Below are 17,561 nucleotides of genomic sequence, written 5' to 3'. Positions count from 1 at the left end.
TTGACAGACTTGAGCCTTTATTGGGTTGAGAGACAGGGTGAAGACTGAACGAAGAGGGAATGGGTTTGAAAAGGCATGGAACGCACACTGCGGAAGTGAAACTGATAGAAAAGTCTGCGCGCGCACTATAAATCCGCCTCCAGTCCATCTCTCCCACATTCTGAACTTCCGGAAAAGTCCATAGCTCCTTCCTGTTGCGGAAACGAAGTCTAAGGTCACGTGACGGTTCCTTTGGCCGATCCTTTACAGCGACGAGAGCGAGCGCTTGGCCGGACTATCTGCGATATATTTGTGTGTGAGGTTAGTGATAGATTGTAACAGACTGTACCATTCAGTGTTGTCATAGGGGCGGTCACTGGGAACCTGAATGAGAAAATGTCTCTCAGTAAAATATTTGTGTAAAGTCTGACAGAAAAGATGAATAATGAGTTAATTGTATGAGAACAGGCCTCTCCCTATACTGGGGAATCCTCATACTAAGCCTACAAATTCTGTGTCTCTATTCAGTGTTCCTATTGAAGAACATTAGAGAGCACTGGGCAGGGTGTGCTGGGAACAGTGTAATTAGGATATAATTATAGCAGCAGTGTCACTGATCAGACTAACAGTAATAATGAGTATGGAGTGTTCTACTTGTGTTATTGTGCCAATAATCCTCTATACTAACGTCTTGTAGAAATAATTCATTCCAGCTCAGTCCCTCCCACACGTTCCCCTCTGTAATTCTATTGGGGGATATTGCTGGGAATAATCCTGTATAGAAATGTGTAAGTGCTTAATTCCAGGGTCACTTCCAGGTCAGTCCCTCCCACGAGGAGCCAATGGGAATGTGGGAGGAAGCGAGTGACACAGGGATGAAGGGGAAGGTGGATAAAAACAAGCGGAACAAGAGAATCCTGAATCTGACACTGGAGATGATCTATCTGCTGACTGGAGAGGTGAGGGGCACTGTGACTGGCACACTGACAAGAGACTGTCTGTCTGTACAAAGGGGGTCTCTCTGCAGCTCAAACACCATTCTCTCTTCCTTTCAATATTTAGCACTACATCCCTAGGAAGAAGTCAGATGATGGGGGGGCCCTGCATGCCCCTGGCTCCGTCATACAGAAGGAAAATAACAAGAATGACAAGAAGATCCTGGAACTCATGTCCAACATCATCCAGCTGCTGACTGGAGAGGTGGGTACAGCGGCCCCTTATTGTTTAGTAACAGTGGATGATAATCCCTTTCTCTGGCTGGGGGATGACTGGAACATTGTGTGTGACAGGTTGCCATAAGGACTCATCATGTTTCCATCTATTTTTCCTTGGACGAGTGGGACTATATAAAAGGAAACAAGGACCTTTATGAGGAAGGGATGAAGGAGGATCCACGGCAGCTCCCACCACTGGGTGAGTAATGGGAGCAGGGCAAAAATATCAGAAGCTGGTGTGTAGGGGAACTTATTAAGAGGAACTGTACAAGGGCTGTCTGGGAATAATAGAAAAGAAACAAGGAGGTTAATCCTTGGAGCCACTGCAGTGTATATAGGATTTCTATAAATACTCAAATACAGCTTTAACCAACAGTATTGGCACCTTTGCACTTATTTTCAGATAATGCACCAATGACTCTAAAATGATTAAATAACATTGCTTTAAAGAGATTATACAGTAGGACCCAGTTTTTACATATCTCAAGGGAAATTCAGAAAACATAAAATCCAGGAAGGAATTAATGGAGCACACAAGCTCAGAACTGCAAATAATTAGCAAATCATCTGGGAAAATGTATTATTTGGGGGCTGTAAAATCAAGGTCCCACTGTGTAACTTTCACATAGGTCCCTGCCCAGTGGAGTTACCACACTATATGGTTGATTTTATCAGGAACATTCTGACTGTTGTGCCTCTCTACCTTCCCGTAGATCTGGCCCTGGATCTATATATATGTTTGGAGTGTGGGAACAAAACTGGAGTAAACCCACTCAAGCTTAGAAAGAACATACACACTCCTTGAAGATAGTGCCCTAGCGAATAGAACCTAGAATGCTCGCTGCAAAATTAATTTGTTGTTGACAAAACTTGATTTCCACAATTCCTTATTATTAAGAAGATACAACTTTGAGGATCTAGAAAGGATCTAAGGTCTGTGACCGGGACCCAAATCCTATTTGGAGCTGTTACACTGGATTCAATACGGCATTTAGGAATTGAGTGTTTTCCTTGAAGTCTTACATTTTTCACTGTAAACAGAGAGCTGTTGTGGTTTCCCCAAATGATCTGGTTAAGTCTCAACTGTTCATATAACATTTTCCTAGAAGGATTTTGGGCTTCTTCAGGGATGTTCTGGGGGGACTACATTTTGGCTTTCTTATGTTTCACATGCCAATATTTCTTGTCTTAGATGTATTTATACATTACACTGATACAAACACTCGAGTTGTGTATTTTAGTGATACACATATATTTATATGACTCCATGGGTATCAGGACAGCCTGTCACAGGGCACCTTTCCAAGTGCAAGTTTCACCTGTTACATCTCTAGGTCATGTGATCAATACAGCTCACATAAGTTCAATCATAAGTTGTTAGTGGAGTACCGCAGGGCTCTGTACTAGGTCCTTTGCTTTTCAACTTGTTTATTAATGACCTGGAGGTGGCCATTGAAAGTACTGTTTCTATTTTTGCAGATGAGACTAAATTGTGCAGAACTATAGGTTCCATGCAGGATGCTGACACTTTGCACAGTGATTTGTATAAGTTGGGAAACTGGGCAGCAAACTGGAAAATGAGGTTCAATGTTGATAAATGCAGGTTATGCACTTTGGCAAAAATAATATAAATGCAAGTTATACACTAAATGGCAGTGTGTTGGGAGTTTCCTTAAATGAGAAGGATCTTGTGGTCTTTGTAGATAGCAATTTGTCTAATTCTGGGCAGTGTCATTCTGTGTCTACTGCAGCAAATAAAGTTCTTGTATAAAAAAGGGCATTAACTCAAGGGATGAAAACATAATTATGTCTCTTTATAGGTCCCTGGTGAGGCCTCATCTGGAGTATTGGGGCAGTTTTGGACTCCAGTCCTTAAGAGGGATATGAATGAGCTGGAGAGAGTGCAGAGACTAAGTGCAACTAAACTGGTTAGAGGGAGGGAAGAGTTAAATTATGAGGGGAGACTGACAAGGTTGGGGTTGTTTTCTCTGGGTGATGTTCTGTTGCTGATTCAGTTATTCAGACTATAAGAGGGACTTGGATGATTTCTTGGACAGACATAATATCAAAGGCTATTGTGATACTAAACTCTATGGGGCAAATGCACTAAAGCGCAAAGTGGCTAGCGCAAATATGCCTGTGTGACGTAATTTTGTTACTTCGTCGATTTACTAATGGGTGCTGGTGTAAATACATAAGCGAAGTGGACCTACTCTATCGCTACTTCGCACCCTTACGCCAGACGAAGTTGCGCTATGGCGAAGGGACGCAACTACGCTAATTCACTAACTTGCGGATTTTAGTTAACGTTACCTCTTGCGCCAGACTTGACTTTGCCACCTTAGACCAGGCAAAGTGCAATAACGCTGGCGTCTTTCACTTTTTTAAGGGTGATAGGCTGAAAAAGATTGTAAATTTTTTTGGGGGTTCCTTCCTTCCCCCCTTACATTTCCTAACATATGGCACCTAAACTATATAGTGGGGACATGTGTAGGCCAAATAACAACTCTATTTTATTTTAGGAAATTTTCCCAGGCTTGTGTAATGTTGCTGCTACATATACATTCATTGTGCTTTAACTTGGCCCAGTATGCAATAGAAAACTTCGCTTTGGTTGACGAATTAACGGTAGTGCAACTCTGGAATTAGCGGCGCCCTAGCGAAACTTTGCCTGGCAAAGTGCGGCGAAGACCACGCTGGCGCAACTTCGGAGGAAAGTAAATTTGACCCTATACTTTGTATAGATATGTGTATGGATGCTGGGTTTTCATTTGGAGGGATTGAACTTGATGGACTTTGTCTTTTTTCAACCCTATGTAACTATGTGTCACTATCAGGTTAGCATACAATGTGCGTGTGTATTCATACCAGAATATTCTTTACACTTGTGTTTTTGCCAGATAATGATGAAGAGATTGTTATTAAACCTAATGTGGAAGTTACGTTATGCTGTGATAATGAGCCAAGCAAGACTGGGACTGAAGGAGCAGATTTTTGTGCCAACGGAAATCTCACATACCCTGAAATTCCTCCAATGGAACAGCCCCCACCAGCCAATGGAATTAAAGAGGAAGTGGCTTCACATGAAGAGGGAAACCAATCAGATTGCAGCATTAAGCCACTTACAGAACAGATACAGGGAACAGATACACCTGGATGCAGTCTTAGTGATACTTTGCCAGAAGCCCAAAACTATGGAAGAATATATAATAATAGAAAAAGAACGTTTAAGTTCCAGGGGAAATATGAATATTCCAAGTGTCACAGAAAGTTTAGTAGTAAAAAAACATTTACCAGGCATCAAAGAAGAAACTACAACAAAGAAAAAGGGGTTTCTTCATCTAGTGATGGGAAATTAATGGCAGATCCCTCAAATCTTACGGGACATAAAAGCAGTGGAGACCAATCATTTACTTGTGCCGAATGTGGGAAAAGTTTTACTCGTAAGGGTAGTCTTAAGGTCCATCTTCGGAGTCACACAGGAGAGACTCCATTTTCTTGTTCTCAGTGTGGGAAACACTTTAAGCGACTATCACACCTTACAGTACATAACAGAATTCACACGGGAGAGAAACCATTTACTTGTACTGAGTGCGGGAAACACTTTAAGCGACTATCAAACCTTACAGTACATAATAGAATTCACACGGGAGAGAAACCATTTACTTGTGCCAAATGTGGAAAATGTTTTAATCATAACTGTAATCTTAAGGTCCATCTTCAGAGTCACACAGGAGAGATTCCATTTTCTTGTAGTGAGTGCGGGAAACACTTTAAGTGGCTATCACACCTTAACGTACATAACAGAATTCACACTGGAGAGAAACCATTTACTTGTGCCGAATGTGGAAAAAGTTTTACTCGTAACTATAGTCTTAAGGTACATCTTCAGCGTCACACAGGAGAGACTCCATTTTCTTGTAGGGAGTGTGGGAAACACTTTAGGCAACTGTCAGACCTCACCAGACATAACAGAACTCACACAGGAGAGAAACCATTTTCATGTTCTGAATGTGGAAAATGTTTCACACAGCGTTCAAAACTTCATCGACATTTGAAAACTCACACGGGGATAAGCCACATTCCTGTTCTAAATGCGGGAAATCGTTCAGACAACACTCATGCCTTTGTAAGCATTACAAATGTCACACTGGAGAGAACCTTGGACCTTCAAGTACATAGCAGGATTCACAGTGGGGAAAAAGGTTTCGTGTCCTGAATGTACATAGATCACACCTTAAAAGACCTACCGTATATACTCGAGTATAAGCCGACCCGAGTATAAGCCGAGGTACCTAATTTTACCTACGAAAACTGGCAAAACTTATTGACTCTAGTATAAGCCTAGACACAACTACAGCCCTGTCTCCCAGCAGCGCACATTCTGCCAAAGCGACCCCCCCCAGCGATCAACCGGACTTCTTTGCAAAGTTGATGGTGACAGAGAATTGCCAAACGGATTACTGTGTGCATTGTCCCACTGTCCCACTACCATGTGCAGAGGGTGCTGTTTGATATTGCCACCACTGTTAATCTTTCGTATAACCAACAGAGGGCGATGTGTGATATTGCAGTCACTGTTATTCTTCCATATAACCAACAGATGGCGCTGTGTGATATTGCAGTCACTGTTATTCTTTCATATAACCAACAGAGGGCGCACTGTTACTCTTTCATATAACCAACAGAGGGTATTGTGGGATATTGCAGTCTCTTCCCCAAGTGTACTGTTGGTATAGGAATGATTAAAAGTGACTGAAATCTTAGCGGGTCGGGTACCGCTGACCCGAGTATAAGCCGAGGTAGACTTTTTCAGCACATTTTGGATGCTGAAAAACTTGGCTTATACTCGGGTATATACGGTAACAGAATTCACATGTTAAAAGGGTGGGAAAGCTGTAAATCAGGCCGTAACAGGCATGAAAAATGTCACTTGGGACAGAAACCGTATTCTTATTCTCAGTGTGGGAAATGTTTTACATGTCGATCAGACCTCAGGAGACATTGCATGCGTCACACAGGAGGGAGCTGCCTTTCTTGTTCTTAAAGGAGACATATTGTGTAAAAACTAAGAATGTACCAGTGCATTATACTCTTTTAGATATAGAAGAATTGTGCGTGAAAAAGTTGTGTGAAATTTCAGCAAAAACCCTACTAGTCCTGCCCATTTGTTCCACTTGTTGTTGCCTCCATTCCCAGGCTGTGCAGGGATGCCGGTGGCTCTCGGCTCACTGCACTGTAGGACAGGAACCAATCAGCAGCTAGCAGGACCGGATAGGGAACTGAAGTCTGTCTGTGCTTGTGTGACTGCAGGGCTGTGATTGGCTGTCCCCTCCTACTGTGCTTCTGGCAGGGACACACCCACCCCTCATTTGAAACACAGACAGGGACCAGAGAACATCTATAGGGAGCTCCAATAAAGGGGCTATTTTTAAAGACAATATTAATTTACAGCCAAAAGTAAAAACAACACCATATAGTATATATTATCGTCTACACAATAAGGGGGTTTTGTTTATTCTGTATGTCTCCTTTAAAATTAAATACAAAACTTTGCCAAGTAAAATTTGTCAGTGTCCTATAGAAGTCAATGGCAGGTGCTCTGATCCTATTAGACCATCTTAATTCAATTGAGAATTGTAGAGGTTTTCGGATATCGATTTTCGCTAGAAATTGTCCAAAAAAGGTTTCTGAGATATTCGTTCAGCAATTTTTTTTTTTTCCGTTTTTACTTTTTATAATGGGATCTTTTAATAAATTCAAATGACATTCGTGGTTTTATAGTTTGTGAGTTTAATCATATTTTCAAAAACCCCTTGAAACCACTAAAATTCAACCTCTAATAAATAAGCCTCCACATGATCAAATATTCAATATTTGTTGCTCCTTTTTTTTTTTTAAGCTGGTTGGCACAAAGGAAAAGGTAAAATAAAATGTGGGTTTAGGGGAATATTTAGACATATCTGCCACTTAATAATGGTCATTAGCAACCACTATTGAGATTATTTGCCTACTATAAATTGCCCTTGTTGCCCATTTAAATTTTAGTATTCCCTATTCCTAGTAAATTTGCAAAGGGTACTCATTATGTTGTGTAGCTTTTTCATTCTTTACTTTCATTTTTTAGCTTTCAGATGGGGGTCACTGACCGCAGAACAAAAAAACTTTTGCTACCATTATACTGTTATTGTTACTTTGCATTACTTATCTTACTGTTCAGTCCTTTTCACAGTCATATTCCAGTGTCTCATTTACCCTAGCAACTATGAGGTGACTTGAATAAGACCCTAGCAACCAGATAGCTGCTGCAATACTAAAATGGAGAGCTGCATGACAAAAAAGCAAATAACTGAAAAATCACAAAAAACAAAAACTGAAGACCAATTGCAAATTGTCTCAGACTATCACTGCCCAGAGCATACTCAAAGTTGATTTTGGTGAAAAAACAAATCAGTAGGGTGTTGTTTTTTTCATTTGTATGAGAAGAAATCTGGTTATAACATTTTTATGTCATGTTTGCACTTTATTATTTGACCTTGGTACAGGCCACTCTCTGCTCCAGGTACCAACCAAACAATAGTGTGTGCTTGGAATTATTTTTTTTTTTACACAAAAGAAAATCTGGACTTTTTGTGTACAACCCCCAACTCTGTTAGTCTCTTTGACGTCCCCTAGTCCAATCATAATCCCCTACAGGATTCTATAGCCAATAATGGAGCATGTCCTGCCCCCCCTGTACTGCTAGTTAGTGGTAGGGTAGTTAGCCGAGCAGCTGAGACTCCACCGGGGAGAAAGGAAGGGACCAGTGGAAGAGGGACTAGGTTAGGTAGGGCCTAGTGTGCCTTGAAAGCAAGTCTGACCGCTGTACTGAAGAGAGAAAGAAGAAGGGAAGTAGGAATCAGGGTGGGGCCCCGTGGCCTGGGATACCTTATCTTGGACATATTCTGGTGATGTTTATAGTAACGGGAGCTCCAGAACTGTATTGGCATGTGTAACTAAGTGATTCTGAGTTATTTGCAACATGATGCGGATGGTTTATTCAATAGTAAGGTGTGTTACAAGTTCCCCTGGTTTGTGACAGTGGTGCAAACACCAGACAGTCAAGTGCTTCATGAAGTTATAAGTCACCACCTTACACACGTTGGATTGGATATTATCAATTTACAGGTAATACTGGCCCCAGCTGGTATTTTGTAGGGTAGGCCAGTGAAGTACTGGCTGGGTGACAACCCTATCTGTGCCGATATCTGTTCAGTGTAGCTCCACAAAGACAGGAGGAATGTGGCTCTGCCCTAGGGGTTCAAGGGGTTACAAACATAATGGTTCAGCAGAGCTGTCAACATGCGGGGCAAAAAATACCAGGGGACCAAGTGTGGTGTGTAGTGCGCCACAGATAATTTTCTCAAAACCAGGAAGTGATTTCATGCCTGATGGGGTGCCCCCATAAGTGACATCATGTGCTAATTGCTCCCCTAAAGCCACTGATTTCTATCAATGCACACACTACCAATGGTGCCACTAAATGCTTACTGCGCTTGTGTGCTTGGACTTTAAAGAGAACAAGCACAAAAAAATCGGCAGAATGCTTCAAATAGGGAAATTAGGTAAGATGGTTGGAGACTGGGGTTGGGGGGTTGGTTGAGAGAGCCAAAATTGGGTAACTCCCCAAAAATATAGAGGAGGGATTGACAGATCTGGGGTCTGGTTGGAAGAGGGTAACCTTAAACGTTTACACCGCCACACAGATTGACCTGCTGTACAGTACAGACTGTCAGCCTCTGGTACCAGCCAATCTCTAATGAGTTACTCCATACATCCACTCAAATTAAAAACCAAGCATTTGCCTACAGCCCCCTACTCTATCCATCCCTCCCCTCTGTCCATTCATTCAATAATTCTCCTCTAATGTTTTAATGAGTTCCGTCCCTTCCTGCACCTCAAAATCTCATTGTTTCCCTTAGAGAACCTGCAAGAATAGAAGCTGGGCTGACACTTTCAGGTTTGATTAGACTGCAGGCTCCATACTTGTATAGGAGGTATTTGTCTGAGCCAATAAGTGACTGTTTCCTGCGAACAATATTGATATCTTTGCGCTTCTTTTTCAGATAATGCACAAATGACTCCAAAATTATAATCCACATTTTTTTACAGAAATAATATAGAATTAACATCAGTCCCTGCCCCAGCAGAGCTTGCAATCTAAAGTAATATTTACACACACTATAGGGTCCGTTTTATCAGGAGTCCGATATCCTGACCGTACATGATCTTGTGGAGAGAACATACAAAGTCCTTTCAGGTAGTGCCCTGTATGGAATTGCACTTAGTACCATGTTCTAACAATTTCTCATTTCAGAATTTTGTTATTCTATTTAAAACGTAATATATTCTTTCAGATTTGAAAACAATGACATTGGCAATAGTGCTGTAAACCCGACCTGCAACCGACCCTAACCCGCACTTCACCAACCGTCTCGAGCCGGACTTCCGTTTTAAGGCCTGTGCTGCCCCGCCAATGACGCCACAAAAGGGGTGGGGCAGGAGGAGCAGGCAGTTCCAGGTGGCCGGCGGGGAGAGCAAGAGGAGGTGCAAATGGAGGTGTCTGACCCGTGGGTATCGGGCCTACACATCACTAATTGACAATATAATTGCCCCCCCTCCTTGTGACTTAATATTTGGTAGAAACGTTTTTTGGGAAGAATACCTGATATTCCCATAGCCATGAATGAGCTTTTTAACTTTAATTTTTAGAAAAACTAATTTGAGTCTATTGGGTTGACGGAATAGAAGTGGTGGGGAAGATATCAACTTCATCCTGTGTTCGGTTACCTCTCTCTTCTCGGCTACTAAAGCTCACAAGAGCCCATGGATTTGTGTTTTTTTAGGTTTATACAGCTCTTCTCAGAATAGGATTTAGATTAAAAATCGAGACCACAGTCCCGGATACTCTGCCTCCTTTGTCTTTGTGGTATCCCAGGGATAGAAATCAATTTAGGTAGCAGTTTTGGGACAACTCCACCTCCTCCAATTTTCTATTTCTTGCTTAAAACTTTTAACCTGAGCATTGTGTGTTTTTTTTTAAATGTATCCTATTGATTGTGGTCCTCTTTATATCAACTACCTTATTTATTATTAACTGTTCAGCACTGTTAAGCACTTTATATTTAATGAATTAATCTTTAAGCGGGTATGAATTCATGGTAATTGCCAGTCACTAGTAATTAAACCAGCACTTGAGCACTTTATTTAATCGAGAGACTGCTGAACGAGTGGGAAGCAAGTGGGGTTCTTTTTTTCTCCTTCCAGAATCAATTTAAACTTACTGACTTAGGTCAGACCTCTGCTTCTGCTGCAGGATAAATTTAAGTTTAAGGGATCACCTTGTTTGTGTAAACTGTCTACATCTCACTCTTCTTTTGCAAACTGCTCCAGGTCTCCCAGTTTTATGGATTCCCGTATGCAGTTTCCTAATCAAATTGGTTTAGATACGGAATCATTGCTGCCACTTCAGAACAGTCCATTGTTTTGCCTTTAAAGAAGAAATATTAGATATGTAAAAATTAATGAACAATAATACACAGTGCTGGTTTTACTTGGGGCTAAAAATAGCCCCTTTATTGGAGCTCCCCGTGGATGTTCTCTGGTCCCTGTTTCAAATGAGGGGTGGGCGTGTCCTAATGGTCCCTGTCAGAAGCACAGTAGGAGGGGGATAGCCAATCACAGCCCTGCAGTCACACAAGCACAGAGAGGCTTGGTTCCCTATCAGGTCCTGCTATATCCTTTAAAAGTTAAAAATAGAATATGTGGCCAGAGGCCCCATAGAATATGAAAAAATACATTTGTGTTCAGTGGAACTTACTTCAGGTTCTTTTTCCTTGTCCTTGGTGATGACAGCTTCTTCGCTTTCCTTCGGCTCCTTTTGTGGCGTCAGCGGGACATCGGGTTCAGCTTGAGCACTGTTAAGGGGGGGACCGGTTAATTCAGAAGAAGCAGCACAGCCAGGCCCCCCTTTAGGCCCGGTACAACTGTACCCCCTGTACTCCTCTCACATGGTGCCCCAGGGTTACCTTAAAAAAAGCTGTGAGTATGGCTGCTGGGCAGAGTCAGACTGGGCTGCTGAGACATTAGAAACAATCCCGGTGGGCTCCGTCTCTCCATGTTGAGAATTGTAGGTGCTGGTACCCCCCCACCCTGATGTTGGGCACAAGGAGGAAGTGTAAGGTACACACTGGGTGTCAGAGGGGAGGGAGTGGCACTTTGATGAGGTGAAGCAAATGACTGGGGTGGAAAACCTAGTGGGTCCTTCTGGGAAACACAGACACCCTTAGGGTTCCCACAATTTTGCCAGTGACTAAACCTGAACAAAGGGGCGGAGCAGATAGTATTGGGGGTGTGGCAATGATGCTGAGTGGGTATGATGACATCAGAGTCTGCTGGAATGATGTCAGTGGAGTTATGTTAAAGTTTGGATCCAGATAGAAAGTTTTGAATGGAAATAAGGGAGACACACAAGTGAAAACCACGTCGCTTTTCTCAATTGAACATGACACATTAAACATGAACCAGTTTGTTACACTGCCAGTCTGCCACAGCTTTACCCCTTGTACAGCACAAACCATCAGCCTTAGGTACAGACCTATTTTACACTCACCATAAAACTGAGCATTTGTCAACATTCCCTTACTTCATCTGACCCGCCCCTCGGCCCAGTGAGCCAATAATTACTCTATACAGCTCTCTGCAGCCAGTCAGTCCCGCCCCTTCCTGTACTAAAGAAGAACAGAGAAAGCGCTGACATGTTCAGGTTATGTTGGCCTTGCAGTATGCTTGTTAGTCCCGCCCTCCCTCTCTCAGCCAATCAATATGTGTCAAGCCCCCATTGCGCAACTACAGGAAGCACAACACTTCTCTCACTGGGAATGAGATCTGGGGAGCAGGTCAGGAAGGGACAGAGGCTTTATTATTTGTGTCCTCCTTGTCTGTAATTATGTATGTAACTCGTATGAGTGTGGCTGTAAAGTCTCATTGTCTCCCCACAACAAAGATCTCTGCCATTTCTCTTAAACAGGGGAATTTCATTACTAAATACAGAACTTGTGATTGTGAGTCAATCCATTCCGTGTCGGGTATTTCCCATATGTTCTTAGACATAACAATATACAGAATGCTCTGTTATAAACACATAGTCAATGTTGTCCTGCTGTTTCCTACATACCACAAGGTGACACAGAATTCTGTCCTCTCTGACACTGTCTCACCAAAAGAAGGAAAAGGGCCCCTTCAATGACAGAGACATTTGGGAGACTTAATGGGGGTTCTAAGGATCTGGGCTCCTGTAATTCTATTGGGATATATTGCTGGGAATAATCCTGTATAGAAATGTGTAAGTGCTTAATTCCAGGGTCACTTCCAGGTCAGTCCCTCCCACGAGGAGCCAATGGGAATGTGGGAGGAAGCGAGTGACACAGGGATGAAGGGGAAGAAGAAGAAGAAGGATAAAAATGAGGAGGAGGAGGAGCGGGGGAAGAAGGAGAGAATGGTGAATCTGACACTGGAGATGATCTATCTGCTGACTGGAGAGGTGAGGGGCACTGTGACTGGCACACTGACAAGAGACTGTCTGTCTGTACAAAGGGGGTCTCTCTGCAGCTCAAACACCATTCTCTCTTCCTTTCAATATTTAGCACTACATCCCTAGGAAGAAGTCAGATGATGGGGGGGCCCTGCATGCCCCTGGCTCCGTCATACAGAAGGAAAATAACAAGAATGACAAGAAGATCCTGGAACTCATGTCCAACATCATCCAGCTGCTGACTGGAGAGGTGGGTACAGCGGCCCCTTATTGTTTAGTAACAGTGGATGATAATCCCTTTCTCTGGCTGGGGGATGACTGGAACATTGTGTGTGACAGGTTGCCATAAGGACTCATCATGTTTCCATCTATTTTTCCTTGCAGAGGTTGGAAATTTTAATAAAGGACACTGCCCTTATTACAGAAGAAATGAAGGAGAAACCACAGCAGCTCAGGTGAGTAATGTTTGTAGGTATATAAAATAGGGATGCACCGAATCCACTTTTTTCGATTCGGCCGAACCCCGAATCTTCCACGAAGGATTCGGCCGAATACCGAACCGAATCCGAACCCTAATTTGCATATGCAAATTAGGGGTGGGAAGGGGAAAACATTTTTTACTTCCTTGTTTTCTGACAAAAAGTCAAGCAATTTCCCTCCCTGCCCCTAATTTGCATATGCAAATTAGGATTCGGATTCGGTTCGGCCAGGCAGAAGGATTCGGCCGAATCCGAATCCTGCTGAAAAAGGCCGAATCCCGAACCGAATCCTGGATTCGGTGCATCCCTAATATAAAACATGAACAAGGAACAGGTGAAAATGATAGAAAAGAAACTCTAAAAATAACTATTACGGTGCCTGTGTTATGTGAATCTATTCGCCAGGGGACTTATTTTGTATTATTATCCTATCAGAACAGAGAAGTAGAAGGGACCTGTAACTGTATGAAAAGAAATGTATATTGGAAAACAGAGATTTATATTTGCGGATGAATTGGATGAATTGAATAGGGTCTGTTTAATAACAATAGCAACACAAGAGCTTGGGGGACCATGCCATAGCCCCTTACATTGAAGCGGCCCCTTCAGTATTTAATACAAATTTTTAACTAGATGGATCCGAGGGCATTAATAATAAGTAAACCTTTTAAAATAAGTGAATGAAAAATAGATGAGGGGACTATTCTAAGCACTTTTGCAACTCAAATTCATTTATTTTGTTTTTATTCCTAGATATGTACCAGTGCATTTAACATGTACTGTTAAAGGAGACATATTGTGTAAAAAAATAAGAACGTACCAGTGCATTATACTCATTTAGATATAGAAGAATTGTGAATATTTCTGCAAAAACCCTAATAATCCCTCCCTTCCACTTGCTGCTCCCTGAATTCCCAGGCTGTGCACTCAGCTCACTTCACTGTAGGACAGGAACCAATCAGCAGCTAGTAGGACCTGATAGGGAACTGAAGCCTGTCTGTGCTTGTGTGACTGCAGGGCTGTGATTGGCTGTCCCCCTCCTACTGGGCTTCTGGCAGGGACCGTTAGGACTCGCCCACCCCTCATCTGAAACACAGACAGGGACCAGAGAACATATATAGGGAGCTCCGAAAAAGTGGCTATTTTTAAAGATAATAATTTAAAGCACCATGTAAAGGCAACACCACATATTACTAATAACTGCCTACAAACTTAGGGTTTTTCATTTAAGCTATAATATCTTGGAATAAAAAAATAATTATGTAAATGACAAAAATGCTTAGAATAGCCCCCTCATTCATTTTACATTCACTTATTTTAAATGGTTACTTATCCTTTAAGTGCACCAGAATGACCTTCTTTGCGTCTTTCCTTTTCAGATGGTGAAACTGAAGATAAGGACGATGTTATGGCCAATGCGCAAGCAACGATGCCTCGTAATTATGAGCCAAGCAAGGCTGTGAGTTCTGCTCCAAAAACTTGTGTTTCTTCATCCACAAATACTGAGAATTATCCAGCATGTGATATTAAAGATGAATCAGATTCATGGGAAGAGGGAAACCAATCAGATTGCAGCATTCGCCCAGTTAGAGAACAGATACAGGGAACAGATACACCTGCTCCAATGTTGGAAAGCAGCCTGAATAACAGCTCGGCAGCCGATGCTCTATTAGATAGTATTAAGGAGAAGCTGGCTGATTGGGAAGACAAAAAACTTTCAGGCTACAAAATTGTTACATTTGCAGAACAGCAGGAAACCTATTCAGCAAGTGTCATCATGGGATGCAACCTAAATAACTTGTTAGATGATTTTAAAGAAGAGCCTATTTCATGGGAAGGGGGAAACCATTCAGAGGGTAACATGAATCCTCTGGTACAAGGTATTAATATCTTGGCGCCTCTCGTGGCATGGTCAGAAATTAATGAATATGGCATTAGTATCAATACCAAGTCTACATTTACATCTCCATCAAGTACAGATTTCATGCAGGGGATGTATAACTGCCACAAACCTTTTCATAGTAAGATGTTGCTTCATGAGCATCAGAGAAAGAGCCCTAAAACTGAAGATCCATTGTCTCCTGATTGCGGAAAATCTCCTCTACATGGACCAGATCATAAGTTACCCCAAAAAGGTCACAATGGAGACAGACGTTTCACTTGTTCCGACTGCGGGAAGTGTTTCAAACAACGCTCCAAGCTTTATATACACTGCAGGACTCACACGGGGGAGAAACCATACGCCTGCTTTGTGTGTGGGAAGCGTTTCATACAGGTGCCGGAGCTTAATATTCATTATAGAATCCACACAGGAGAGAAACCGTTTTCTTGTTCCGAATGCGGCAAATGTTTTACGCAGCGCTCACACCTTAGTATGCACCGCAGAGTCCACTCAGGAGACAAACCCTTTTCCTGCACTGAATGCGGCAAATGCTTTAAGCAAAGGTCAGACCTTCACAAACACCACAGAAGTCACACCGGAGAGAAACCGTTTGCTTGCACCGAATGTGGAAAGCGATTTGTACATCGCTCCGATCTCACGGCTCACAATTGGATTCACACGGGAGAAAAACCGTTTCCTTGTTCCGAGTGCGGGAAGTGTTTTGCCTATCGCTCAGCTCTAAAGACACACAAGAGAAGCCACGAGGGACTGAAACTGTTCTCTTGTTCAGAATGTGGGAAATTTTTTAGATCTCTGTCCGACCTTCACAGGCATTACAGATGTCACTCCGGAGAGAAACCATTTTCTTGTTCTGTTTGCGGGAAAAGTTTTAGACGATGCTCTGACCTCACTTCCCATCTCAGGAAACACACTGAGCAGGAGACTGACTCACCTAATACATAATGTAAATATGTTCAACAAAGCTGCTTCCTGGACACTACAAACATCACTGAGAAATAGCCATTCTAAAGGTCCCCATACACGAGCAGATGTAAACTGCCCACAGATTAAGATGGCTGCTTATTGGGTAGTGTATGGGGCTCTCAGACGGGCTTACCTGATCAATATATGGCTGAAAGTCGGGCAGATGTCAATTGGGCAAGTTAAAAAATCCCATTGGATCGATGACCCCATTGGATCCTCGATTCTACTCGTTGTGATCGAATCGTTGGGCCCTAGGGTCCACATTCAGATCAGGCCGATATCGCCCCCTTCAAGGTGGACAAATCTGGGAGAGATCCGCTCATACAGCGACCCTTTATGTTTGAGGCGAAACAGTGATTGTAATTAGAATTTCTATTTTAATTACTATTATTAATAACATGTATTCATAAAGAGCCAACATATTCCGCAGTGCTGTGCAATAAATGGGTTTATCCAAACAACTTACAGAATTATACACACAGTGACCTATAACCGATACAATAAGTGAAGAGGGTCCTGGCCCAAAGAGCTTACTTTTACTATATATATATATATATATATATATATAGTATATAGTTCTGGAGGTAGCCTGCACTCTCGAAACATGGTTCAAATTTGCCTGGGTGCAGTATCAAAATTTAAAAATATAGCAGGTCAAAGAGATCTGCACTCTCAGGTCTTAAATAAATTCATAAGATTTTTATTTAAGGGAGACTAACGTTTCGGCCTCCTCTGAGGCCTTTCTCAAAGTGCATAATACTGTGTGGAAATGCTTTAAATACAAGACATGGCGGGAAAGCTAATCAAATTAAGATGACGTATCAGCATCATCACAACCCAATTACTATTCAGGCTACACACTGTAGAACCATAAGTTAATACCCAATCTTAAAAAACCCTTTCTGCAGGTTAAAGCAATATGTAATCACAACATTTATATTGAACATGTCACTCTAGCTTTAAAACATTAAGAACAAGATACTATGTTACCTAATAAACTCAATTGTCATTTCCTGTTTCTTACACCTTAGTTTATAACTAAGTGGGCAAAGTAACAAATAGTATCATAAACTTGAGTATGTTGGGAGGTCAGGAGCGGTATTAAATTTACTTAACTGATACTTAATAATGTATGAGCCTAACAGAGCCCTAGAGTAAAAACTTAGCACCCATAAGGAGAAAAAAAACAAAAAGCCAAAAAAAAAACTGTATAACCCTCTCATTATGCTAGGATACTACTAAGTCAATTTGGAGCTTAGTTCAGTGAATCTGCTGTGAGGAGGAATTATCTTCCACATGTGAAAGTGCAAAAACGTAACCCTTAATTAATGTCTGATTATCACCTCTAGGTTTTACTAGTATTGGGTACAACACCTTAGTCCCATTATGTTATTATTTATGTGTAACAGTGCACAAATATTCATTCTAAATACTTCAACCATATCATAATT

At 41.9% G+C, this 17,561-nt stretch overlaps 2 protein-coding genes and 1 long non-coding RNA gene across 5 annotated transcripts; all 3 read left to right on the top strand.

Annotated features, from left to right (window-relative positions):
• The first annotated feature begins 28 nt into the window (after positions 1 to 28).
• On the top strand, positions 29 to 1,101 carry LOC121399136. 2 transcript variants are annotated; one of them, XR_005964768.1, is made up of 3 exons: positions 29 to 300; positions 786 to 938; positions 1,042 to 1,101. It is a non-coding gene; the product is annotated as an uncharacterized LOC121399136 (long non-coding RNA). The 2 variants fall into 2 exon arrangements; XR_005964769.1 differs by having other exon boundaries at positions 30 to 300; positions 798 to 938.
• Positions 1,102 to 1,150: 49 nt separating this feature from the next.
• On the top strand, positions 1,151 to 5,563 carry LOC108705735 (gastrula zinc finger protein XlCGF28.1-like). Its single transcript, XM_041579056.1, has 3 exons — positions 1,151 to 1,179; positions 1,269 to 1,392; positions 4,094 to 5,563. The coding sequence occupies exons 2-3, from the start codon at positions 1,359 to 1,361 to the stop codon at positions 5,410 to 5,412; spliced, it is 1,353 nt and encodes a 450-aa protein (XP_041434990.1). The 5' UTR covers positions 1,151 to 1,179; positions 1,269 to 1,358; the 3' UTR covers positions 5,413 to 5,563.
• Positions 5,564 to 12,757: 7,194 nt separating this feature from the next.
• On the top strand, positions 12,758 to 17,122 carry LOC108704269 (zinc finger protein 501). 2 transcript variants are annotated; one of them, XM_041579053.1, is made up of 3 exons: positions 12,758 to 12,774; positions 13,150 to 13,220; positions 14,624 to 17,122. In XM_041579053.1, the coding sequence occupies exon 3, from the start codon at positions 14,653 to 14,655 to the stop codon at positions 16,087 to 16,089; it is 1,437 nt and encodes a 478-aa protein (XP_041434987.1). In that variant the 5' UTR covers positions 12,758 to 12,774; positions 13,150 to 13,220; positions 14,624 to 14,652; the 3' UTR covers positions 16,090 to 17,122. The 2 variants fall into 2 exon arrangements, with proteins under 2 accessions (XP_041434987.1, XP_041434986.1); XM_041579052.1 differs by lacking the exon at positions 12,758 to 12,774 and adding an exon at positions 12,957 to 13,015.
• The last annotated feature ends 439 nt before the right edge of the window (positions 17,123 to 17,561 follow it).

This window comes from Xenopus laevis, chromosome 9_10S (assembly GCF_017654675.1).
Source record: "Xenopus laevis strain J_2021 chromosome 9_10S, Xenopus_laevis_v10.1, whole genome shotgun sequence".
Lineage (NCBI taxonomy): Eukaryota > Metazoa > Chordata > Amphibia > Anura > Pipidae > Xenopus > Xenopus laevis.
This window is presented reverse-complemented; position numbering and strand designations above follow the sequence as displayed.